This window comes from Anguilla rostrata, chromosome 4 (assembly GCF_018555375.3).
Source record: "Anguilla rostrata isolate EN2019 chromosome 4, ASM1855537v3, whole genome shotgun sequence".
Taxonomy (NCBI): Eukaryota; Metazoa; Chordata; class Actinopteri; order Anguilliformes; family Anguillidae; genus Anguilla; species Anguilla rostrata.
The window spans coordinates 58,924,259-58,951,134 of record NC_057936.1 but is presented as its reverse complement, the minus strand read 5'-3'; the positions used below and the strand labels follow the sequence as shown (position 1 = coordinate 58,951,134).

General features: G+C 44.6%; 4 protein-coding genes across 8 annotated transcripts in view; 2 read left to right on the top strand and 2 right to left on the bottom strand.

The window, feature by feature from the left end:
- Positions 1-741: 741 nt before the first annotated feature.
- On the bottom strand, positions 742-11,467 carry vamp4 (vesicle-associated membrane protein 4). Of its 2 annotated transcripts, XM_064333545.1 has the most exons (9): positions 11,149-11,467; positions 9,169-9,294; positions 7,930-8,031; positions 6,718-6,764; positions 6,381-6,431; positions 4,162-4,262; positions 2,480-2,559; positions 2,114-2,165; positions 742-1,970 (listed from the first exon to the last, which is right to left on the bottom strand). In XM_064333545.1, the coding sequence occupies exons 2-9, from the start codon at positions 9,169-9,171 to the stop codon at positions 1,945-1,947; spliced, it is 462 nt and encodes a 153-aa protein (XP_064189615.1). In that variant the 5' UTR covers positions 9,172-9,294; positions 11,149-11,467; the 3' UTR covers positions 742-1,944. The 2 variants fall into 2 exon arrangements, with proteins under 2 accessions (XP_064189615.1, XP_064189616.1); XM_064333546.1 differs by lacking the exon at positions 9,169-9,294 and having other exon boundaries at positions 11,149-11,430.
- A 4,915-nt stretch (positions 11,468-16,382) lies between these two features.
- itpa (inosine triphosphatase (nucleoside triphosphate pyrophosphatase)) lies at positions 16,383-19,701 on the bottom strand. The gene is made up of 8 exons (XM_064333544.1): positions 19,554-19,701; positions 19,308-19,365; positions 19,160-19,224; positions 18,654-18,727; positions 18,457-18,488; positions 18,254-18,366; positions 17,754-17,830; positions 16,383-17,151 (listed from the first exon to the last, which is right to left on the bottom strand). The coding sequence occupies exons 1-8, from the start codon at positions 19,614-19,616 to the stop codon at positions 17,022-17,024; spliced, it is 612 nt and encodes a 203-aa protein (XP_064189614.1). The 5' UTR covers positions 19,617-19,701; the 3' UTR covers positions 16,383-17,021.
- Positions 19,702-19,765: 64 nt separating this feature from the next.
- Positions 19,766-25,192, top strand: mettl13 (methyltransferase 13, eEF1A lysine and N-terminal methyltransferase). The gene is made up of 8 exons (XM_064333534.1): positions 19,766-20,279; positions 20,982-21,735; positions 21,952-22,151; positions 22,507-22,696; positions 23,137-23,304; positions 23,425-23,637; positions 24,088-24,219; positions 24,537-25,192. Exons 1-8 carry the CDS (start codon positions 20,127-20,129, stop codon positions 24,827-24,829), a joined length of 2,103 nt encoding a protein of 700 aa, XP_064189604.1. The 5' UTR covers positions 19,766-20,126; the 3' UTR covers positions 24,830-25,192.
- Positions 25,193-26,531: 1,339 nt separating this feature from the next.
- The window catches only part of dnm3a (dynamin 3a), a 39,359-nt gene continuing 39,014 nt past the window's right edge, over positions 26,532-26,876 (top strand). For 2 of the 4 annotated variants that reach the window (XM_064333531.1, XM_064333532.1), the window contains exon 1: positions 26,533-26,859. The gene's annotated coding sequence lies outside the window, so the exon portion shown is untranslated. Of the gene's footprint in view, positions 26,860-26,876 lie in introns of all 4 variants that reach the window. The other 2 variants (XM_064333529.1, XM_064333530.1) reach the window with 2 other exon arrangements.

The following is a 26,876-nucleotide window of genomic DNA, read 5'->3' as shown; positions in this document are numbered from 1 at the left end:
ATTGACAAAAAATATATACAAAGAAATGAAAGCCTTTTTCTAAATATACAGAACTGATTAGCCAATCGCATGTCTTCTATGAAAACCTATGGTGCTGAACGCTAGACCCCTTCTACATAAAGCATCTGGATGAATTCCCAGCATGCACCATGTACATATGGTTTTGAAGTGTGCAAGTGAACCACACAGCGCTGTCAAGTGAAAATTAGCCTCAACAGTTGTGACTGAAGGGCTCCAATTTACCCAAATGAAACCCCTGCACCCAGTGAAATGCTGTTGAAATACAGGAGTGAAGTGGATCTAACCCCTACAGATGTGCCCATCAGGCTTGGTGAGCCACACCCGTTTTACTTCTTCTCCACCCAATGGCAGTGGTCCACCCTAACGAGCGTTATGGACAACACAGACGCGCTGGCTTCATGGATGGAGATGGAAAGACCAGGGAGGAAAACAGGAGCTGCAGAGCTCATGGCAGAAGGGAGTTAGCAGCAGGGGTCATGGGGACATGGTACTACACAAACACCAAGAGGGTTTAAGTAAAAAAAAAACAAAGTTTATGGGAGAGGTAAAAATGAGCAATAATGAAACGTGAATAAAAACAAACTGAAAAACCAGACGGAAACCGGACGCCATGCTTGTGAACACGGCGTACCAGGACTGCCCAGTTCCCCCCGAACAATGCGCTTACTGTACCTTCGCCTCGTATTCTCTCTCCCGAAAAACAAACCTAAACGAGCCGCGTCCCGTTAAAATCACTTTATTCCAAAGAAACATAAAATAGTCAGAGAGTGCAGTCATCGAATAAATGTTTCTGTAATGAATATTTACATATAAATTAAAAAAAAATTCAGAAAAAATACAACACAGATGTTAATTCTAATTACAGATATGCCCAGCGGCACAACTTGAGTCACGATTCTCGCCTTCCCACTGCCCATAGCAAACCACAGCTGTAGTAAACTCTTTACAAATCAGCGATTAATACTGTGACTCAGTATTTTCCATCATCCCTCCCCCCTCCCCCCACCCCCCCCCGAGCCCCCTTCCCCCTTTTTGACAACAGAAACACAAAACACACAACAGATTCCGCAGATGTACAGCCCAAATAGTCTAAGAAAACCTCCTTTACCTTCCACAAGGCAATAGCAGCAATGTGTCACTTCTGTCCAAGTGAACCATAACACACATTCACCAAAACATTTAAAATAAGCAGAAATTGAGCACACTGCCATTTTAACCAAGGGGATCACCAGGCATCTTGATAACGTCACGTATTTCCTGAATGAATGTTCCATCAGTGCCTCTACTTATTAAGGTCTGTGTGCCAGACATCACATTAACGACTTGCAAGCATATCAGAAAAGTTAACTACTAATACTACCCAGGAGAGGGTAGGGAGCTACTCTAATAACCTAGTGTGAGGTCTAAAACACTGAAGAATGGATGTATCCTTACTTATTTTTCAAAATGAGGGCGAAGTGTGTGGACTCTGAGTAAGCACTGACTCCTGTCACTTCTGATCTATGTATATGCTTGTTTATGTTATGGGCCTGGCATCGTTGATGTTGTATTAGGTTAGTTTATTGCCCAGCTTGCTGTGCAGTGCTGTAGGGGGGTAGGGCGCGTAAACTGTCAACGTACTGCAGTGCTTCTCACTGAACTGCAGCTACACAAGGGGCCGGGTGCACGACAGAGCTCTCCTCCGTCCGCTTCTGCTTTGCTTTCAAAAACATGAAGAGTTAACGCGTAAAACCCCACACCCTGCCCCGAACTAAGAGTCTGGCACAGCGCTGTGGGGGAAATGTTCTGCAGCAGGGCAGAGCCCCCCCCACTTGGTGTGGAGGAGGGGGTGGGTGGGGGGGGGCTGAATGGAGGAGGGAAGGAGGGTGGGGGAGGAATGGAGGTGTCCGTCTCCTGTACGCCCCGCCCCCTCTCCGCCAGGTGCTAGTGGTATTGAAGGATTACAGGAACTACGAAGAGAAAGAGGAGAGAGAAGAGGTTAAGGAAAGAGTTGTCATCATCTGTACTCAATACCACCAGCAAGCACAAGGGCACTGTTGGTGAATTCAGCATGGCACTGGGTGTGGCTATCTGTGTGCGCGATAACACTCACTGATGATGATGAGCAGCAGAATCACCACCACCAGCGCGATTATTGCTTTCATCTGTGGAAAAAAACAAAGAAAAGGCCAAAAGCCATTTATTATGGCTCATAAAAATGTCAATCCATTTTCCAGTAACTGAAGAAGAAACACTGTAGGAAAAGTCTTTTTGGAGTCACTTTTGCTCCAGATGTCCTAGTGCATACTTTCATTCTGGATGAGAGTGCCTCCAAAATAAATTTTATGCAGTATGAGGAGGGTCCCAGCTCTGTCACAACAAACAAATGATGAAGATGCATCGGCACAAAGGGCGAACTGCATTGCGGGACACGGTGGGCAGCTGTGCGGCTCAGGAGGAGCATCCTGGGAAATCTCACCTTCATGTCCCTCCACCACATCCTCCTGTGCAGATGTTTGGCTCGACTGCTGAAGGCTGAGGCGTTATCCGAAAGGCTCTCTGGACGATCGCAGTTAGGGACAGGGGAGGGGGAGAAAAAACAAAAAAAAAAACAAGGACGGAAACAGAACATTCGTCAAAAAAACCATGTGGAAAAGGTTTTCTGGTTTATACTGGCATAGTTACATAAGGGCTTCAGAGTTTGGCGAGATCGCTCGTGATTGTTTCCTGGAGACGGCCTTGACTGGGGACAGGGCCTTCAAAGATCTCCAAGTGCACAGCAACCGCTTCGCCGTCTCGCCCCTGACGAGAAACACTATTTTTTCTTTTTTCCTTTTCCTTTCTGTGGAATTTATTTCATCCCCTTGTTACTTAATTGGATTGCCTCCAACTGTTTGGCCACGGCGCGGGTCTAATTAGAGTAAACGCTGTTAAGTGTTCCGTGAAGAGCTTCAGAGCCCACTGGAATGCTGACCAGAGGCTACCTGCGTGCTGCGCGCAGAGAAGGGGCAGGAGCGGAGAGCAGGGACCGTGACACAGGAAACAGGAAGCGCAGAGCAGCGGTTCTACAAGCAGTCACACACAAGCTACGATTCACCTGCGACGATCCACCAGACCCGACTCCCGTTCCACAGGGATCCGCCACGTCCAAGGTCCTTCCAGGAACCTGTGCATCCCCTTCTCGCCCTCACACCACCGCCACGCTCACCATACTATGCACCCTGCGCCTTCTCACACCCCACACAGAGGCCGCACTGCTGGGGTCAAAGCAAGCTTTCCAACGGGCCACGTGACAATCTCTTCCAGATGTTTCCCCACTGTATTGTCCTGCGGACGTGCTCTCCGCCGCTCTGTGCGTGTGGACACGTGCGGCTCTTACACAATGCCAGTCATTCGAAAAGCAGCCAAGTGTAATGAAAGCGAGAGGAATGCAGACCAGGTTTTTCATGTGGTCTTCTCAGGCCGACCGAAGGAGAAGATCAGAGGAGCAGCGGCCCTTTAAGGGTCAGGGAGCACGGAATAACAATCGAGCGAGAGGCCTTCTGCGCTCCGTTTATGACGCACCGACCCTGGCGATGCATTAAACACCCTTAATGCGGTTTCATGTTGCCCCGTTTCCCAAACAGCAGCACCATTCATCCCCCTTCACTCCGGCATCTGGCAGGGCGGGCAGGTTGCACGGACTGGGAGTCATTTCTCATTCGTGTTTTTGCGCGCGCGTCCAGATTCGCGGACGGGTCAGGTGACCCAGGTCAGAGACCCAGGTCCGCGTCATTTTCTCAGACACTCAACGTGGACTTCCGAGTAGAGGGCCCCATCGCTCACGCACGGCTGGGCCGTTCGCCAACAAACACATCTTTTCGAATGAATCTTTCAAATGAATAAACTGATCCATGACACCGTTGAAATAAGCAATTTTGGTCAATTTAAACAATCAGCCTGATAAACAACACTGAACTCGCATGGAGAGTAATACAAAGAATGCATGATGAACTGATGATTCAAACGCAGTAGAACTGAGCAACATTTCATTTTCATTTTTCAATCTTTCCGGAGCTGGAAGTACTAGTGACGGAGCAGACAAGCCACAAACAAATCGTTTGAACGACTGGGGCCAAAAGATCTGTCTCACCAAGAGGAAAGAAAGTTGACAGTGGTCACCTGACTTATCCTGAAGGTCATCCAGGCGCTCCCCTCTCTCGATGACTTTGGAGATGTTCTCCTGCATGACGTCGATCACCTCGTCCACCTGGGTCTGCACTCTACAAGATGGAGGCAGAGGAGAGATGAACAGAGGTGAACGGGAGAGCTCGACATGTAAAAGACACTTGAGAGTAAATCATATATAACTCTGGGCTCATATCTGTGTTCATAACTCACTGTATGTTTGCAACTCATTGTGCAGTAGTTGGAAGGCACAACTGTGCACCATGACAGGACACTCACTTGCAGGGACACAGTTAAACCCTAATGAATAAAAGATGCTGGGAAGCTGGTGGATTTACTTCGCTGCCCGGAGTGTGCACTGCTAACAGGAACATTCTCACACCTGTGACCAGCGAGCCTGAGCAAGAACACCTCCACGTCTTTAATCTCTAATGCAGGAGGCACACACAGTGTTCCCCCCCGGCCCATTAACTCTACATAAAACCCCCATCGGGGAAGGAACAGAGAGGTGCTGCTCAGCTGCATGGGGTCTGGAAAATAACTTTTGGCTTTTCATTTATTTTATTTTTTTGGCCAACATTCAAATGGACTCCACAAAAACAGTCACAAAAAAATACCAGAACTACCCTCTAAATGCTTAATATTTGCCTCACTGCCCTTCCAACAATTAGTGTAAGGGATAAGACTGCATCAATAAACTATCAATGTCACATGAACAATAATTGGTTTGCATATATCTTGAAGAAATTGTAAAAAAAAAAAAAATACATATTTTTTAAAAAAGCTCAAAGTAAATTGTGAATGAAAAGATCAAATGGCAGAGGGGGGAGAGCTCTTGTAGTTCTTTAAACACTAAAGCCTCTAATCTTTAAAGTAAACCAGTATCTACTCGAGTAATCTTCACCCTTCAATGTGTGTTCAATAGGTATGACAACATGGAGCTGCATGACGTGGTAAAGTTCAATGTAAAGTTTGTGGATTTTGAACTTTGGTCCAGCTGATGCCAAACTCTCAAATCCTGAGTCATATTGTGTTGTCAGCCTTTTGTTTTTGGCAGTCCGACTCGTCTTTAGTAAAGGAAACCATTTCACAGTCTTACAGCATGGAGTTATAAAAAAGAAACTGCTTCCTCAATCAAATGCCCAATTTGCAAAAAGGTTGATAATCACTGTTGTCACCAAACCCTTGATAAATGGACAATGTCCTAATATGTGACAGAATTTTTTTATTTTATTTGGGGCACTCCCTGTATTTGATGTAATATGTTTTCAGCTTTTTTGACAGCTGCTTAACCTACAACAGCGATTGGAGCTCCAGAAACCATTAAATCACTGACCAGCTTGGAGTTCTAAGGTGAAATCAGGTGAGATATGTCAGGTATCTGAGGAAAACACTGCACTGCTTGCCAGAATTAAACATTTTCTTGGAGCTGAGAGTGGAATATGAGTTTTGGTTTGAGCCTGGGCTTCTTAAAAAGAAAGATTCAGAGGAAGCTAGCAGCTTAAGGTGCTAGGTCTTTCTTTTACCTTGTCACTGTTTGAAACTCGCTGTTTCTATTGTCCTAAATCACCAATCGAAGGAAGTTCTTTGTGTAGATGATGTTTATTTAGGCTGAATTCCTTTTGTTCGATTAAAATCGATTCACAATTAATATTCGCTTGCAAAGTTTTCTACGCTGCTTTTGATAGTTTTTTCTTCTCGTCCACTTATTTTGCTTACCGCGTAACGCTGTTTATAAAAGTACATGACATAACACATCAATCACTCGGACAAATCATTTTGCCTGCGAAAAAAAAAAAAACATTTTTTCGAGAATGTTGCGCAATCCTAACAGGTGGTGATCTACGGTAAATGGGGGTGGTCTGAAGCAACGGACAGCACGGCGAGGGCCCAGGGTGTGTCGGCTGGCATTTGGCTCCGCGAACCTGCTCGTTTCACGGGGGAATGGCATGCGTGACGCGCTCCGGGGGTAGCGGTGAGGTGTAATCTTTGCGGGGCCAACACCATACTCACACAAAGTGCCCCTGTCACGGCTGACAGGCACAGCTGTTCCCCACCGGAAGCTCTGTTAAATCAGGCTCCCGGCAACGGGGGTGGAGACAGCTCGGTATCAGACATTCGCTCGTACGGTGCCTAGCGGATGACAGCGGGTAAAAACATACATGGCACGTGTGTGTACACAAGCGCTCATGCACACTCGCACATGCACTTACTGTCTGATTTTATCATTTTTGGGCCCAAATTTTGGTCCACTCGGCCCCCTCCTGCAATCAAAGAAGATCTGAATAAAATTTCAATCCTAGAAGAACATAAACAAACACAAGCATAGGAATGGATGGGTCTAATGATACAGAGAGCTGGGAGGTGTCAGTGCAAGTTAACCGTGAATAAAATGTAGATATAGGTATACAACTTGAAATTGTGCCAATGTTATATCATAACATGACAGAATTTGAATGGAAAAAGTTTCTTGTACAGAAATTGTTCACTTTCTCCATTACACAAGCCACACGAAACCCAACAGACAGACACACACACACACACACTTACAGGAAGAAGTCCTCCTCCTCATCAGAGTCTTCCTCAAGGAGGTTCCTCTGCAAAATGACAAAAGTAAAATGTTAGGCGAGACGATGTACATTTGCAATCCCACGACAATTCCTATTCCTATTCGATATCTCTGATGAACAATGACCCATTTGAGAAGGCTGGGGAGCAATCAGTACTGGTAGTGCTAGTTCAACTGTGCCATAAAGGATCTGGCCTAATAGAGAAAGATTACAGCTTTGATACTCAGTGACCAGTAAAAAGATTCAGACACATCCTGCATGACATCCTGCAAGCACAGCAGTGATATCTGGGAGTGTTCACCTGCTCTTCCCCATAGAAACAAGGATGAACACTAAGTGCACAAGCCATCCAGATCCAGACCCAGCTTCACATTCAGACAACCATTCATAAAAATACAAATCCTGTACGTACTGCAGTATGGTAGAAATGGACAGCAAATGCAAACATTAAGAATGAGCTTCGCAGACAGAAATTTTTCCATTTCAAATAGCAGATTTAAAAACCTAATATAAGCGTGATTTGTGTGCAAGTACTTTTCCGTGCAAACACACACGACCGTGATCACGCTCCAGGTTCTCAGGGTCATTCTGAATGCGTAACGTTCACCGTTCTGGAGGAACGCCAAACATAAAGACGTCCTGTACATTTTTTAGGATTCCAGCCATATGAGCTTAGTGCAGGATTGTCTCAGGAGTTTCCCTTCATAAGAGTAAAAAAACTCAGGCAGCCGGTGTTACATCACAACCCCTTCTGGTGGCCTAAGCCATCATTAAACATGTCCATTCCTGGCTGCTTTCAGTCGCCTGTTGCGTGCGGGGCTCAAACTCCGCGAGTAATCACTTAAAAGTTTTGTTTTTTCCTTCCCCCCTCTCTCTCTCACAAACACATGTCATTGCGCTGCTCTGGCGCTCCTCCAGAGCCAGAGAACAGAGGCTGGGAGAGAGAGAGAGAGAGAGAGAGAGAGAGATCAGGTGGGAGGGTAACGTGCTGCTTATGTAAGCGCCTGGCCCGTTTCCCTTTGATCGCAGCTCAAAAAACACCGTACCCTGGTGGGGCAGAGCGGGAGGGGGGGAGGGCAACAGCCAAAACAAAAAGAAGAGAAAGGGGGGGGGAATCTATCCTCGGACCTCTCCCTCTATTCTCGAGCGTTAAAGTACTCAAAAAGCTGCAAAGCCCAGCAGTCTCGCTCACCCTTTCGCTTCGAATCGAACCCGTGACCTCGTCATCGTTGAGGTGGCGTTTGAATTTCGGGGGCATTGCTTCTGCCGGCTGCTCCCCTCTCTCTGGCTCCCTCTGTAGGTGGAGAGAAGAAGAAAAAAAAACTATTGCAGTCAAACAGCAGAAACTAGTAGTTCTTAAAATCCATTAACCATTTATTAAAGCTCAACTGTAAGAAACATGCATAGAACATGACATGCTTCAGCATCTGTTTCCATGTTTCAAAACAAAGCCTGGTCTGTTCTTGTGCAAATCCTGAAAGACACATATCGAAGTGGCCAAGCATGGGGCTAAATGAAAATCAGAGTACTATAAATAAAAATGTTCAAAACAGTGAAAAGCAACTGTCTTCCATCACCTGTGAAACCTAGTGCCCATAAACATGCTGCACATACTGCACACTGCTGTTAGGACACCACATACTGTACACTGTGCACTGTGTGTGCGTGTGTGTGAAGGGGATTTTTCCCACAGTTCTCTGCTGGGACATGTCTGGAAATCATTGACTACCAAGGTGCTGGAGCCCAACCAATCATGACACGTGTGAGAACTCAGAAAGAAACGAAAAGACAGAAACTTATCAAGTGAGTGTCCACAAAATAAAGACAAAAAAACTAACAAATCTCTAAAAGCCATCGGAACGAACCCCACTTCCAAACAGAATGACAAAGGTTAGCAAATCCCATTGGGGTACATTTACTTGGAGCTAAACCCAGCCTTTCAAAGTCCACTACATATTGATTGGCTTTGGGACAACAAGAGGTTCAGGAGCACTGAACCAGTCTAATATCCATGGTCATGTGATGATACTACTTGTAAGCTTTGATAGTTTTTTCAATAAGCAGCTGATCCCTCAATCCCTGCACTAAACCAGTTTCATGTAAGCTGCTGCGAGGGGTGGGTCTTGATTTAACACCAACTCAGAACTTTTCTGGAAGCAGAGCAACATTTACTCAAGGGGATCATTCACATCCACTACCAAGGTACTACCAAGAAAAACAGGAGCAAGCTCCAGCTACAAAATGGCCAATGCTAGCAGCCCCTGTTATCTTACTGCAGACTCCATTCCACCCCCATTCAGTGTGCTAATCCTGAAGTCCCCTCCTACCACTCAACACACTCACAGAGATGCCAACCTGTGCACTAGTCCACCAACTACCATCCCCCCCTCAAGCACCCCCAGACCCAAAACTACATCTGAGAGACCGATACCATTTTATCCACTTTTTCTGAAACGGTTGCTTTCTGCTTCTCCTCCTGGAAGCTTGGTCGGAAAAAGGCCTATTCCCAGTCAGGAGCGGCTCTGAATTTCCCAGTTAACAGCAGAAAGAGGTCTATCTGAGGTAACGACAGAGTGAAGAAGACAGAAAGAAAGAAAGAGAAAGAGAGAAAGAGACTAGTAGACTTGGGTTGCAACCATGAAAACACTGAAATCTTTCATATGCACATTCTGAAATGCATTTGCACTTCTGTCCAACTAAAAGCACAACCTTGGAATGTTTCGTAAGCTCAAAAACAGGGAATTGGCCAGCATCGGCTAAAGATGTGTTGAGTGTTAAAAAACAGGAACCAAATGCAGGAGCCCCTTCTGACTGAATAAGACTGATTGAACAAAACTCCAAACTCACATTCAAGAACTACAGCATTACATTGCAATATTTTCTGTTCCTGCACATATACAGCCCTGTGGTTCCAAAGGTACCAATTGGAATTAAGGCCCAGGGCCTCGTACATAGGCCACATGTGAAAATGTCCATGTGAAAACAGCCAATAAGGTAGAAGTTATGTCAATAAAGTACAGGGATGCAAGGGATGTCTCAGAAACAGCAGAGTTGAATGATGTGGAGATGAGGACTAACAGTATATCCAATAGCACCGACTTATGCCTAGTCTAATTTGGAGTGACCGGTCAGTAGGCGGCTGAATCAATGACCTTCAGCTAAAGTATACTTCATCAGGAGGCACTCACAGTAAGTGTGAATCCTGGAGACCGGCCACTTTCTCCTGTTCTACTGCATGATGTCACACTAGTCTGTCTAGGAGGTATTTCACCAATCACAAGCAAAAGCACTTGACTTATCAGGTAATGGAAATGAGGTAGGCATTGCCCCTAACCCTAACTGACCAAAACCCCCCCATCTGACCCATCCCACCCACCCCCCCCCCCCCCCCCCCATGATGGGCATAGTAGTGAATAGCAAAATCAATTCATTTTGAGCCCAACCACTCCAGATAAACAATATTCTCAGTTACATAATATTGCTCAATATTTATATTTTACAACATTTATCATACTTGATTTGTTGGCATGTGAATAAGGCCATTATAAGTAGTCAGAATGCAGGAATTCAAAATATTCAAAGACATTCAAACGTTGCATTTAAAGCAGGAGATAACGATGCTCTCAGGGACCAGGAGGATCCGAAATACCAGCCATAGAACCCCACCAAAAAGTACATTGATCTGGACTCCAAATAATCTATTAAATTAATCACGAATGTTCTAGTCTAGTGCGTTAGTTAAATGCGAAGCTTTACAGAAGGTTGAAATACATATTTTGAGTCCTAATGTTAAATGCAAAAATTAAAATAAAACCCACAATGGCAACTAACATCGTTAAGGTTACTGTTAGCTGAAGTCCTTTGTGTCTGTCGCATAAATAATAATTTTCTTTAAATGTCAATGACCGATATAATATTAATAGCACATTTCATTGCGGTAATGACATCCTGTCTGTCTGTGATTATAGCTAGGTCTCAAGTGTGAAGACAACCAGAGGTAATGTGACTCGTATTCGGCACTGTTCAGTCGCCTAACCGCTTCTGGTAGCTAGCTAACCATATGAATATCACTATTATAGCTGTACCGTCCACTATGTAGTCCCAAGAAATTTGCTAAATGCAACGAACAGCCCATCTATTATAGCCTATTGCAACAAAAACGATTAAGTCAGCTTTGTTTTAAAGAACAATATCACTGTCATTACACCAGTGACATCATAATATTAGCTGAAGTTAGTTGAGTAGATAGCTAGGCCTCTGTTGCAATGATGCTACAGACAGTCATGTTTGTTTAGCCTGCTTGCTAGCTCTCCCTCTCTACCGGCGTTATTTTCGCTGTTGCTCGATCCACAATCTGGAAATCAAGGAGAATGTTTGGGATTCTAACTCTCGAACGTAGTGATCTAGTTACCGTTTCGTGGACTTCGTTTAGCTGTTTCCAGGTGTACAAATATTAGATTATTTTCCCGGAATTACTGAAATGTTTTCATCATCAGCGCTGCGAAATCTCCGTAGTCAACTCTTCCCTTCTTGCACCCGTACTCCGCTGACCAGGAAGCTAAACAGTTGTTTCCGCAAATAGATGTTCAGTAGGCCGAGTGCCATAGAACGGTCTGTGCTCAGCTCAGATAATTAAGACAACATTGACATTACTGCTGCTTGAGTGCATGAGTAGACATGTACATGTGGTTTGTTTTGCATAATAATTACGTTAGATGATATTGTAAGCTGTAGGCTATTTGATGGACCATAAAGTCAACGAGACAAATATTTTACATCATGTACGACACGCCAAAGCAAATCGAACTGTCGTCACGAATTGTATTTGTTATTTTTATTAATATATTCTTCCATTGACGTTAGGTTCCTCAAGTATTTGACCAAATTTATTGTTTAACGTGGTTAGAATTTATCTGCAATAAAGCAATCGTGCAAAACTGACGTAGCTGGTTGGAAGATTACGGTAACGCTATTTAAAAATGGCAGGCATGCATGAGTTGGGTTTAACGCGCTCGAGGAGTAACAGGTGATTGCTTCAACCTGTATTTTGTCATTTCTAACAATTAAAAAAAAAAGGAGTAACACGTGATTTACCGACATACTGTTACTGTGTATATCTTATCTAATTAGTAATCATTAAATATTACTACAACGGATGAGAGTATAAGGGGAATTTGTATAAGCTTTATATATTCCATATTAGAATAAAAAGTAGTTTTGCCTTTCCAGAAATGTAATGCATATATTTGCAGATAAACTGTTTTCACCATGATCTTTTTTTGGGTCTCACAGTACACTTCAACCCTCATTGTAGCAAAAAAAAAAAAAAAAAAAAAGCAAGACTGTGCAGAGATAATTGCCTTGCTTGTATCCTTGGAGCTATGTCGCCCCAAGATCATGGGGCGACATAGCTCAGGAGGTAAGACCGATTGTCTGGCAGTCGAAGGGTTGCCGGTTCAAACCCCGCCCTGGGCATGTGGAAGTGTCCTTGAGCAAGACACCTAACCCCTAACTGCTCAGGTGAATGAGAGGCATCAATTGTAAAGCGCTTTGGATAAAAGCGCTATATAAATGCAGTCCATTTACCATCTATGCACCCCTCCCCCCAATACACAAAGGTGAGCTAAACACTTTCATCTGTTATGCTTTTTTCCTACTGTAAATGTGTGCAAGATGTACTTCAGATGGTTTCCTTGTTACATGAAAGAGAAACAGTGTATCAGTTAACCCTGCAAATATCACCAGTCCTTTCATTCTGTTCTTTCATTTAGCTTAGAATGGCATTTATTCTTGTGAGGCAGTCTAATATACAGTACAGTCCATAGTTATTTGGACAGAGCCATCGTTTTCGTCGTTTTGGCTCAGTACCTCAGCACATTGGATTTGAAATTAAATGAATACAAGGTACATATATTGTAAACTACCAGCTTTAATTTCAGGGTATTTATATCCATATTGGGTGATCCATGTAGGAATTACAGCCCTTTTACATGGTTCCTTCACTTTAGAGGACCAAAGGTATTTGGACAAATTAATCTTAAAGTCCTCATATTTAGAACTTGGTTGCAAATTCTGCCTGTAGTCTGCGACCCATAAACATCACATATGTAAATGTAATAATACATCTTAGATTGAGAATAAGGAGAGGGGGTTTACTCACAAACAGGCTTAAGATGAATTCCCAATTTACTTCAAGACCATATGATGAGTTTATTCTCACCAATTAGGTTTTTAAAAATCTGTTTATCAGTAGTATGGAGACAGGGGCTATACAATATTTACTGCTGTATGTATTGCTAGTTTGAGGGGGATTTAGAATTAATTTATAGTTCATGTGAAATGTCCAATGCTACACAGAAATAAAGCTTTGAATATACAAACTGTGACAGTAGGATGATTTCATAATCATTGGAACTGTACATCTACTTTTGCTCCAACTGTTATGTATTCATAAAGGGCCTATAAAATAATGGTTTTGTTGATGTAACTGCGCTCAGACAGACAGTAACGCAGCAAGACGCCGTTTCATGTCCATATAGCACATCTTTGTGCTCTGATGTTTATATAGATGAGAGTCAAAGTGTGTAAATCTAAGAAAATGAGAGAAATAAAAGTCCAGGACCAGAGCGCTGATGAGAGCAGCAGACTTCCTGGACCTTTCTGTGGTGCGGGGGTGTGATTGGGGGAGGAGTGGGGACAGAGGTGATCTGTGCGGAGTAAAGTAATGAATGACTCTGGAGAACAGTGCCGAAAAGCTGTGACTGATGCGTCCCATATGTCCTGACAGCGCCCGTGCAGCCCCTGGTGTGTCTCTTTGGTGACATCTTGTCTGTTTTGATCTCGGCTTTCCACGTGTGTAATTTCTCACACACGATATTATATGAACGCACAAGCATAAACACAAACACTTTTTTTCCTGTAGTAAACAAGTGTCACATGTGCTTCTCATTATGAGGGCTCACTGGTAAGGATATGTAAGTCCCACCCTGGCTCTGGTTCCAGGTTTTCTTCCCAGCACTGGCGTGGTCGACCCAAGATTCAATCGAGTGGAATTTACAGTGTCAAATTAGAGGCTTAAGAAAGGGATCCTCGTCCAGTCAAAATATCTGTGCGATAGCTTCTTCTCGGTCACTCGCGCAGCTTGCACAACTGCTTAAAACACTTGGGAGCTGAAAACGTATTGGCCAGCTACATGTGAATGAAGTGGAAGAGAACTTAGTGAGTTGGACCAGTCAGGGCAGTAAAATACGATCGGTCTCGCTTCATAGAACCATTAAGGATCGATTTAATTCCCGAGTGGATTTCTCTACCGTTGATGTGAGGCATGCCAGATTCACGTTGCACGTATTCCGCAAAAACATTATCCCACTTGTTGATCTGGGGGTATGCTTACTGTATATTTTCAGAGGCAACACTGCTGGCTGTAGTTCCTGATTTTGATGGAGCTATTCCCTGCCACACATGATACATCTGGAGATCAAAGTGACCCCCTGTGTTTAGGTCACATCAGCTCTATTTAAAGAGACTGGCACTATGATATTGATGCGATGACTGAACCACTGATGCTTTTCACGGACAGTGTTTCTGTCATGGTGTGTTTTGAATCGCACAGTGTGTTCCTTCAGGATTTCATCACATAGGCTTTGTGGCTTACAGAACTTGGAAATACATTACTCAACATAGACCGCATTGTCTTTTTGTTTACAAACTTTTTTTGTAGCTTGCGTGCATCAATAGACAAGTGGTTTTATGGCGAATGTTAATTTATCTTTGCGGTGCTAGGTTAGCACTCATACTTTTTCACCGAGTATGGTAATATATAATTTGGCCCAATCTCTTCACAACAGAGCACATTCCATGGAATGAGTGGTGTACGTGTCAACGCATATTTATGGTTGAGGCCTATGTTTGCAAAATATTGGGCAAAAACCCAGATGCATCTCAACAGGAGGGGGGAGTAAGGCAAGCACTGGGAGACTTTCCGGCCAAAGCAAACAGATAAAAGTGCTTTCAAAAGGCATCCCGTCTCTGACCTCTAACAGGAAGCACACAAAGCTACTGCTCTAGTCACGTGCAACAGCAAAAATGTCCCCCCTGTTGCTCTGTCCACAAACAACTGGAAGATCAGGTGTTTATACAGACAGACTGGAAGAAGCCGTGTCACCAGCTTTTTAAAGCCTGTTGTAGATTATGACCTGTTTAACTAGATTCTTCAGATTTTACTGCCACCTTACAGTGAGTAAGGAGCAACTCTTTCCCACAGGGAAAAGAGTTTTCCTTACCCTGCTGCTAATGGATTCTTTCCAGGCTTCTCACTGAGAGCTATTATGTGAAATGCCAAACATTTATATAGAAGCACAACTTCCAATCAGTACTCAGCTCTTGCATCTACAGTAATGATCTGCTTTTGAGATTGAATAGATAAGTTTAAAATATTTTTAAATGAACTAGTTCTTGATTAATAAATTCTGTCAACATTGTGGCAATGACATTTTATTGTAATTATTACATTTTATTGTAATTGAAGCAGGTGTATAGCAGGCACCTGATATCTGACCTGATCTGACACCCTGCCTGCCCCTTTAAGACTATTTTCAAAGCTCACCACTCCTCCATAGTCACACACGAGCGCAGCCAGGACGATTTTACTACTCGTAACATAAAGAACCAATGAACATGTTCTGGAAGGACAGAGTTGCGAGACGTGTATTTCCAGGGTATTTTGAGGATAACGATGTTGTGTTCAATCGGGGAGACGACGTGGGATGAGAGGAAAGATCGCTCTCTGCCCGCTCTTTACGATGGTCTGCTTGTTATCCCACCGGGGGGGCGGGGCAGGCAATCTGAGACCGGTTTTGATGTGGCTTTAATGTGACAGTTGGCCAGAGCTTGTAAATGCCTGGAATATCTCCAGGGTCTGTGCTGAGGCTTAATCGTAAACTGGTGCTCGTTTTGGGTTTCGACCTGAAACGAAGCTGGAGGGAGCGCAGACATCACTGTAAGGCTGTCATATCCACATCCTCTCTCTCAGGGCAAGCACAGAGGCTTGCAGACTGTCAATAGATTTCATTTGGAAGGCAAGTGCATAGAACGATCCGTTAATCAATTTTGTGTCGAGATGAGACACATTTGGGAACTGAACATTTTAAGTAAGTTTATTGTTGGGTGACTTCTGTATTCTCCATGTCTGTATTCTTTGTGGGGGATTCTCTTCTGGATGAAGCCCCCCTCCCCACCACATCTGCTGCCCCAGCATCCCCCATAAATCAGCATGAAATACACACTGAAATATTTTGAAAGTAGTTGAACGCATCCACTTTCATGATTGACGGCACAATCCCCCTATTCCTCCCTTCTTCGGCCTGTCACTCAGAGGTAATGTGACTTCCAGAAGCTTCTGGGTACTTGAACTGTACTACCGTATCGGTAGCTGAAGGTCATTGTGTGGAGGTAGCTATACTCAGTCAAGAATAACAAGTACTATGTGGACTTAAGCACCAGACTGAGAAGGGATGCAGGGAGTCTTAGGTTCAGAATGGTTTATCTTACATGTAGTGTCATGATAATTAATGTATTTAAATATTTGCAGAACGTTATGCTTATCAGAATGTGTGTACAAGTAGGACAAGATGTAAGGAACAGGGAGAGAATAGACACAGCATTCCATTTATAATCAGAGGTACAAGCAGGTAGTAACATGGCAGGCTATCAATGCCCTCTGTGGCACTCAACTTGACAAAATGGCAGCTTTCTTGGTATCCAATCAGATGAGGTGTATTACAGGCCATTTACAGGTGAAGAAGGTGAACCACCGGCTTCTTCCAAATGTACATACAGACAAGGAAACAACAGGAAGCAAACCTGAAGGGCTATATTTGATCATGAATATGGAAGTGCATTTTTAATTTACAGTAAGAAACGAAAATGCCTTTTTAACCAAGTATTGCGTCCAAGCTTGAGATGAAATATACCTCTGATTGGAAATACACATTCATGTACTAATACAAAGGAAAAGCAGTTATTTAATACAAAATCTAATAGTACAAATTTGACGCTTCTAATACAACTGCAGAAACAATTCATTTAAAAACCATTTAATGTGGTGGACAGAGCATAGCGCTGCTGTGGTAATCTTGGAAAACTGTAACATGAGGCTTGGCATGCAGAAGGAGGTGCGTCACGGTAACACGCACCTGACCCCCCGAAACCCAGGCGAAAGCGTGGGTCGACCCAGGCAACAGTCTGGCCGACGCTACCCGCTGACCTCGAGACCAGCGCGCGCGATTAGTCGCCGTGCTTCGTCTTCTTGCTCTCCGGCGCATCGTTCGACTGGGAGAAGTGTTCGGACATAGCCGCGAGAGCTCGGTAGCGGTGAGAGATGGTGTTCTTCACCTCTTTGGGGAGCTCTGCGTAGCTGCTCAGATAGCGGCAGAAGGGAAGAGTGTAGAAAACAGCAGACAGGTTACGTTAAAGGACGGGAGAGAAACAGATCTCACGGTGATTTCCAATGATCAAGCAAAGTCTTTCCACTATGTTGCTGCGCTGGGTGAAATGTCTATGAAAACCATGTGAAAAAAAAATGTTGCATAAGAGTCAATGTTTTTTCTATGAACAGAAAAGGCACAGCTAAAGGAAGGCTGCATTCAGTGAAAATACATTATCCACTGTAAATGCGCAGAAAACCCTGCTGACCGAAACTACCATCCTTGGGAGTCACTATGACCAACTATGCATTGCCCCATGGAGACTCCAGGCCAGTCTGAACTGGCAGGTGAAGACGTGATTGTGGACTGCAGGATGTAGAACTGCACTAGGAATCCATGCTTTAGTTTTATGTGCCACTCCAGAGCTGAAGATTTCATGTCTGAGCATTCACAGTCATTTATATTTTTTGTTTCAATGTATTAACTGTATTTGGTGTCAGCTCCATGCGCTGCAAATTGCTCTCTTTTTGGTTTACACTGCCCTCTAGTGGCATACACAAAAAATGTGATGAAATTGTTGGGAACAACTCACGTTTTGTCATAACCCTCCGGCTGGAAACAGGGGTCCCACCCAAAGTCTCGGGGTCCCCGGGGCTCTACAATGTGTCCCTTAACATCAAAGTCAGACGTAAACAGTCAGAGCTAATCATAATTGATTAATATAGTTAAGCATTTTTCCACATGGCATCTTAGTCCTATATTTTGGCGTAAAATATTCAATGTGTACAACACTGATTCATTGTGTTATACATTCTTTCCACAGCAGTGCCTTTCTCTCAGTATCAGTGTGCTTCTCGCAGTATCCGTGCCTTTCTCTTGGTATCAGTGCATGTCTGTCAGCATCAGTGTGTCAGTGTGTTACTCTCAGTGTGAGTGCGTCTCTCTCACTATCAGTGTGCCAGTGCTTTACCCTCAGGGTCAGGATGTCTCTCTCCATATCAGTGTTTTTCTATTAGTATCAGTGTGTCAGTATGTTACTCTCAGTGTCAGTGTGTTTCTCAGTATCTGTGTGCATGCAGCATCGGTGCTGACCTCAGTTTTCCCCCTAAACAGCTGCACTGGCTCCTCCTTCCCAGCACAGAAAGCGAAGGTACACAAGGCCCATGCAGACTTGTCCTCGAACCCTGCCAGCAATTTGTACAGTCCTAAAGAGGCAGACAAACAGACTGAGACAAACAATTCATATGTGACATTTAACCAGCAGAGACCAAAAACATATTAGTGTATGTTCTTACCTTCTGGCTTAAGCTTATCTAGGAACCATTTTCTAGAAGAAAAAAGCCATCTCAGTGTCTTATTACTAATATTTACAACTGCCTTCCAAACGGGAAGCAATTGTGTTCATTGGTTATTTATACAAGAATCATTCTATGCCCAAATATCGGAATCCACTGATTCAACATCAGGAAGCACATTATGTGAGGGCACTTACATGTAAGGCCCCGGCAGCCCACCGAGAGCTCGGAAACAGAGGCAGGTGTCCTCCACAATAACTGGCCCATCCACCTGGGGGGGGGGGGGGGGCACAACAGAGTGACTGTCACCTGAGTGGGCTGATTAGATTCCAAACTGACTCTACTATACTCCTCAAACACCATTTCTCTGCTAAATACAAAAGTACAATGAGGTTATGCAAGTATGCTTATCTGATGTAAAACCACATGAACTAACAAACGAACAAAAAAAGTTAAACAAAATCATATAAATTGAGCAAAACTATGACTACTTAGGGTTGGGTCGGTTCTCCATAAGTGCCATTTGCACGGCACTTATATGAACACACATTAATAATGAGTCGGGTCAAAGTTTGACGGTACTTGACTTTTTAATAATCATCATCATAATAATAACTACGCAATAACACAACGATGCATTTGGCTTTTCAATAGGCCATTGTAATTTTCTAAAATGCATCTGCATGTTGAAAGAACGACAGACCTGCCTGGCTGCTTCTCGGCATTTCTGTACGGAGATGTCGTCCGGTTCTCCTTGGTATTCCGGCACTGAAAGGCAACAGAATGAAATCAATCTATATTCTAGTCTACACTTTTAAATTAAAATAGGCAGTCAGTCAGAGGCTACTCACAATCAATTTTTTTGGACACCAGCTTGTAAGGAAACTTGTCTCCCAGAATCTGAATGACCTGGGAAAACATAAAGGTAATGCAGTGCAAAAGAGTAAGACAAATGTAAACAGCAGAACACTTTTTTTACGCGCCCGTCATAGTCACAATGGGATGCAGAAATCCCATACCATCTATTTGCCTCCATATGCACCCTTAAGTTTAAATTGGTAGGATGCTGGGTATCTACAGTGGACGTTTTCTCTCACCTCCTCTAATTTCTTTGCGTTTCCAGTTACGAATACCACGGATCTTCCAGCAGACAGCGCCATGTTTTTCCCTCGGCACCCGGTATGCCATGCTCGATCTTGTAGCTTCCGGTGCAGCTACATTACCACGACCAATAGCGTTAACCAAAAACCTACAGTAGCCAATTAAAACACAGGCGTTTCTGCGCTTCTGCAAATGTTGTCCGGGTGGAACAGTCAAAATAAGACATGTGGAGACAGAACTTCTCAGGAATGCTGCATTTTTTCCTCTTCATTTTGCGCTTCACCACACTCTTATTTACAATATCTTTTAAATATACATCGGCATGAAAACAAAATCGTATATTACAGCCAACGAATGCTGTCGTATACTATTGATACTGAGATAGAATGTGCACTATTTGGCAAAGTAGCTAGTTGGGAAGTTAGCTACAAGATCGGCAATATAACAACAGTACAGTTATTGAGAGAATGAAACTGCGTTCTTTATATTTTTGTGGTTGATGTGTTTTTATAATTAAAGACGAAAACTGGCAATATTATATCCAGGATATTGGATTTGCGCAGCTGAAGATGGAACTGCTGCCACGTACTGCTGAAGAGTTCAGCTCAGCAGAGTACTGGGAGCGCTTTTTTCGGCGCCGTGGTGACAAGGCTTTCGAGTGGTATGGCGACTATAATCAACTTTGTGGTGTGCTGCACAAGTACATAAAACCCCGTGACCAGGTAATGATCTGATTGACTTGTATAATTATTCGCTAGGTTAATTGACAAGATAAACTTATCAATCTTCATCGCAACTGTTTTGCATTCAACAAATGCACACTTCAGGAATGTTCAGACAACCTTTTTTCATGATTGGAAAGTTCAGTCGTTAAGTTGGAGTTGCAGAACCTGTTTTGGATTATCTAAGTGCAAGTGTAGTTGCAGCATTACAGATTTACTACCTAAAGAAGGCATTCAACACTATCACGAATGCATTGCTGATATAGGTATGACCTAAACGTATTGATATATTTATATTATATTAGGCTATTTGTTTTGCTCTATATAGCGTACTTTGGCTCCACACATTATAGACAAATGAACCCTTTGCTATTCTGGGAGTTTTTTTTCACGCATCTGGGCATTAAATAAAACAAAACTGTGTGTTAGAATGCTTTGCATAGCAATTTAGTGTATCGAATGCACAACTGTTATATTCTGGAGCAAAACGGTAGCTGTATGATGCACACTGGTAGTTCAGGTGAGTCTCCCAATCTGCTCAGTAATGTACTTTGAGGTTTTAAAGGCATTATCTGCAGAAAATATAAACAATTCTGTGATTCTTCTAATTTTGCGTTCAGCTCTGTTACTGAAGTTAAGCAGTATTAGCTGATGCGTTTCCAGCCCTCACGTGGACTGAATTCAGATCGCTCCTTCTCCCAGGTGCTGGTGGTGGGTTGTGGAAACTCCGAGCTGAGCGAACAGCTTTATGATGTGGGCTACCGACAGCTCACCAACATTGACATCAGTGAGACAGTGGTGACCCACATGAGCCAGCGCAATGCGGAGCGCAGGCCCGGCCTGGCCTTTCTGCAGGCCGATGCCACCCAGACCTCCTTCGAGAGCGGCAGTTTCCAGGCCGCGCTGGACAAGGGCACGCTGGACGCCATGGCTGCCCAGGAAGAGGGGGCGTTGGCCGGGAGGATGCTGGGAGAGGTGGGGAGGGTGCTTGCCGTGGGCGGGCGCTACGTGTGCGTGTCTCTGGCCCAGGAACACGTGGTGAAGATGGCGGTGGAGCATTTCGTCGAGGAGGGCTGGGCAGTCCGACTGCATTGCCTAGGGAGTCAGGAAGGAGAGGACAGCAGCTCCGATTCCTCCTCTTTCGCTCTGCCCGTGTTTGTCTTGGTCTGCACCAAGTTCCGCCAGCCGCCCCCGTTCCCGGTGCTGGAGATGTGTCAGGGCGAGGACGGCCCTCCCAGGAGGGTGGCCTCCGTGCCAGAGCTGCTGTCCGCAGTGAAAGAGTGCCAGACTTACGCCCTGCTGCGGCAGAGGCTCCGCGCTGGCACCGACGCCAGCCAAAACCTCTCCCTCACCCTGTGCCACGCCGCCACCGGCCTTCCCCGCTACACTCTCACTGTGCAGGACAGCCCGCCCACTGCCAAGCTGCCCCGCAACAACCATTTTGCCATCTTCATTGGTGAGTGCTGAAAATGAGTTCCCATGCCAGTTCCACTCAGACACTACATACATACATACATACATACATACATACTTGCATATATAGCATTTGCATCTCATTACTTTCAACATCATCACACTTCGCAAATTCAAATGCAGCATCTCCTAATTTCTGTCCAGTTTTTACTTGGCGGAGGGGAGACCCAAACAAACATTTTCTGAAATGAATCCGCAGTGCCTCAGGGACGAGAGACCGACTGGCAGTATGGCTCTGCTGAGGGGCGTGGCCAGCTGGCTTCCAGCGCTGCCTTCAGGCGGCTAGTCGTCGTGGCCATGCACCGGGATCAAGAGTACCAGGATATGCAGGCCGTCCAATCAGAACTCTCCACAATGGTGATGGATCTTGCCCCTCCTGGAATGCCGGCCAATCAGCAGGTAGATGGGAGTGGAGACTGTCTATAAGTAAAGAGTAGTTTTACTTATTTGGAGTAGTTAATCATGATTTGTTCTAAATAAATGGTTGATTTCACTGTGAATCAGGACTAAGAGATTTGTGTTGCAGTGGGAAATATTGAAGAAAAAAGAATTTTCATTTTGCATATGCATTTGATGGTATAGATTAAGTCAAATAATTAATTTGACTTAATCTATAACATAAAATAAATCAAATAAATCTAAACGAATAATATCAACAAAACGTGTAGTGCAATATTTGTGGAGGGACATAAATTGTCTTTCTTTCCCGCATCACCCTCTCCTGTTTTCTTGTGGGCTCTCCCTGTCTGTCCAGGTGCCCTTCCTGTCGGTGGGTGGGGAGCTGGGCTGGAGGGAGGTGGTCAGCAGGGGCGTGAGCGCGCTCAGCGGAGGGTACTCCGTGGAGGACGTGCGCGGGGAGGATGGGCAGCTGTATCGCCGGCTGGTGTTCTTGGACAACGCCGGGCTGGTGCAGTCCGAGAGCCGTCTCCGAGCGCAGGGCGCCGGTGAGAAACGAGCCCGCCGCGGGCGGACGTGAGCCTGGGCAAAAGCACAGGCTGAAAGACCAGGAAGGCCATTACTTTCCTGGGGTCACTCACTTGAGCACGAGCATCTTGGCTAATAGTTTTTGGAAAGGTTCACATGAAAAAATTTCGAAGTACTATTTAAATTCTGTTAACACGGTGGTGGAAATTCTTGCTTTGTTCGGTTAAAGCGCACATTGATCGAGCTGCCATTAGATTAAAAAGAGCTGTGATGCAAGGTGTTGGGGTTACTGTATTCAAATATCACCAGTCTCAGAATGAGTTGCATCACAGATTAATAGTCTTCACAGAAGCACCAGGGTTATTTCAGGTATTAGCCCGTTATGTGGTTCTCAGTGTGAATTGTGGAACAGGGTCTGAATCGATGTTAAAGGTCATCTCCCCCCCTCCCCCCCCACCAGCTGCTTCAGCTCGTAAGAAGGGCAAAAAAAAGAAGTCAAAACCAGGCCCTCCTCCGGTGGCAGGGGGCCCCTCCCCCAGTGTGGACCGGGGCTTCCTGTGCTGTGCTCACCATGAAGTCATGGTCGCTGGGCTGTCCCTGCTGGGGATTGGCACTGTGGAGACAAAAGGTGAGCGGAAGTCTGTGGGTATAGTTCAGTGCCACTAAGGCCAGTTTGTTATTGTGGTCCTGTCTGTGTCTCTGTGTTTCTGTGTGCCTGGATGAGTCCCACAGTCTTCCTGTCCTGCAGGTGTCCCTGTATCGGTGCTGCTGGTGGGCCTGGGTGGGGGAGGACTGCCGCAGTTCGTGCGGGACTTTGTCCCCGCGGCATCCGTTGAGGTGGTTGAACTGGACCCTACAATTTTGGAGGTGGCCCAGAACTGGTTTGGTTTCCAACCAGATGACAGATTAAAGGTGACTTTGGGTGATGGACTCGAACATATCAACAAGCTGGAAAGTCAAGGTCAGTGGACACTAGGTGCACACTTTTCAATTTGCAGCGCATGTAGTAAGCAGTCACAACTGGATGATTTGCTTATTTTTTAGAATGAAAGATTGAATCGCCATAAAGCCTGTTTAACATGCAAAGATTAACACGGCTTTTGGAGAAATTGTGAGTGTTTGTATTGATGGGGCTAAAACAGGAATGGAGAGAAACCTCACATATAACTCTTAATGACTTGATTGTGCAAGTTAAGCAAGGCAACAACCTGAAATTTACACTGCTCAGAAATAACAGTCAGTTAAGTCCAATTTGGACATGTATTTCTTTGTGAAACTCTCCTTAAATAGATAAAATGGTTTGCATTTTTTCCATTTGGGATCAGACTTGCTGTGCCTTCATCCTTTTCATTTCCTCTGCTTGTATTTCCAATTAGATTATTGTGTCTCATTCCTGGCTTTTTCCCTATAGGTGGACATTTCTATGATGTCATAATGTTTGATGTGGATAGCAAGGATGCTACCGTGGGCATGAGCTGCCCTCCGCCTGCCTTCGTGGAGAAGGATTTTCTGGAGAAAGTCCGCAATCTGCTCACTCCCCGAGGTATAGTGCCCCCTGCTGCCTCCCCGCTTTATCTGTCCATGTGCTGTCTTTTCTGCTCTTCCTCCATTCATATATCACATATCAGTAAAAACAGCAAAATGCTGCAAATGGAGCTTTTTAGCTGACGATGTATGATTTTTCCTCTTACACTGGCCATGCTGGCAGATACCTCCAGGGCCTTAGAACTATAATTAGAACATTTCCTGCCCTGTTCCTCTCTGGATTTGTCAGTTTGGGCTGTCACTGCTCTCACGGTTTTGGTTCTTCCTTTCTCTACTCCCTCTCCCATGCTCTCGCTCTTCTCTCTCTCTCTCTAGGTGTGTTCATGTTGAATCTGGTGTGCCGTAACTCCTCTCTGAGGGAGGGTGTGGTGGCACGCGTCCGAGGCGTGTTCCCTCGCGTGCTGTCGCGGGGGATCGAGGGCGAAATCAACGAGGTGCTTCTCTGTATGAGGGACCAGAGTGAGCAGGAGGGAAAACCCTCTCCCTTCAGCTCCCCGGCCCTGAACAAGGCAGCTCAGGGCCTGCAGAGGGCGCTGCAGGGACACAGTGTGCCCTGCAACCCACAGATTGACATCAGCGCTCTGCTGGAAGACCTAAAAATTGCATGAGGCAAACAGGGGTAGAAAGAGCGGTTAGGTGGATATGACCTTGTGAGGCAGGAGACTGCTTAAAGAGCTCATTCTTTCTGTAGCACTGTTAAAATATAATTTCAGTTTAAGTGCACGTTTTCAAGTTGCACAGGAAATTATGTTTTTATCCTCCAGAAAGTGAACTATTCCTTTAAGCTTGATTATAGGTGGCCATAGAGTGTAGATGGGACAGTAGGGTAAACTCCATACTCCAGTGAGGGAAAAAGCAGAAAAAGCTCTTTCGCAGTTATACCTGTTGCCCAGTTTGAATCAAACGTCTCTGCAAGAAATACTGGTGCATACATCTTGTTGTACCAAAAGAAGTAAACATTTTTCCTTTAATTTTGTGCTTGGTGATGATTTTTGCCTAACACCAATGAATTTGACTTATGTGCTAACAAAGTGACATTTGTAATTTCACAGGGGATTTGAGGCAATGAGGCAAGGACAGAGATGTGTTCTGGAGTAAATTTGATTTCTTAATGGCTCTCAATGCCCATTTCAATTCCGAAAGCAACAGCAATTCAATACAAGTTCAGATTTAAGGTTTTAGTCCTCGATGCATGTCTTGTAACATGATTAGGTTGGGCCACTCAGTAGTAAAGGGCTCATATATGTTTCCCAGGATGTTCCAAATAAAAAGTGTGGAATTAAATAAAATGGCAGATAAAATAACGAAAACACACCGAATATCATGCATTGGATACATGTTTCTGGCAAGCATTTATAGCTAGGTCCTACATGTGCTAAGAGACTGGCTCGCAAGGCTATACATGTGCATACATGAAGCACATTTTCACAACCCATTACACGTGTTAAATGTGTGTATGCTATCCTAACTGTAGCGCCTCAGTATTTGGGAAATGGCTGAAGGAAGTGCATTCTCCAGTAAACAGATCAGGCCTCTGACACAGCCAATTGCATGTACTGTAACGTCGACATTGTGCAGACGCTGTCCATGCAACGCCAATTTTGTCCAGGCAACAGATGAACCGATCCGACATCCGTCAAATCGTGAAAGCAACCTAAAGCAATGGAAACTGGTTGTCAGGCTACCGCGGTTCAATTATGCGTCTGCAACACCTGTTAACAGAGTTCAGTTTCCCCTTAGGTCCCCCACAGTACCGTACTCCATTCCTCAAGTATCAGCATGAGAATTTTTTTAATGCCTTTTTCGTTTCTTTCTCCCACACTCCATCACTGCTGCGGTTATGTATGGCTTTTCTTTTCAGCCCTCTTTGTGGTAACCTAATATAAATCAATGCTTTGCAACTGCTAATACATCACGCGTATAGTTTACCTCGAAATGGAGGGACAGGCAGGAGGATCACAGACACGGTCTCATTATTGAACTACCGCAGTGAAGCGACTGCGACACTTGCCACGTTCATTTAAAGTTTTTAGAACGGCAATATACATGGCAATGGCAACATGCTCGCTCTTCGAAGGATCGGTTCTATATTGGCACGTAATGTCCAATCGTGTTATCTATATGAGTCAGGCTTGCAGCAACCCCGCAATTGCCGTAAACAGTAGGCAGAACAACTCGTGTGTAAGTGGGTGTGATATATATAGTGCTTCAGCCACGAGGGCGGTGCCGTGGTGTTTTTTGCACAAGCGTTCTGTTATCATTGGCCCTACACGTGCCTATCTATGAAATAGGCGTGGCACAGCGCTGCAAATAACACGCATGCGTAGAAAGAAGACCGTTAGCTAGCTGTCAGAAAGGAGTACTGGATCGAGGTGTGAGACTGACGTTGAATCGAATCGAACTAGATCCACTCTATTAACGGGACTCTTCCACAGCAGCGTTGAAGCCACGTCGAAACCTATTTCGTTGATTTTTACCACTTCAGGCGCGTAATCAGACGGAATAACATATCACTATAATAAAAGACACTGGTACCGGGCCGGGGTCTGGGCCAGTGTCTGTTGTTGTTCTGTGTCCAGAACCGGACCACGCCGGTACCGAATTTTCCTGTGGCCGCAAAACGTATATTTCAGAACAGGTAAAGTAAACAATGAA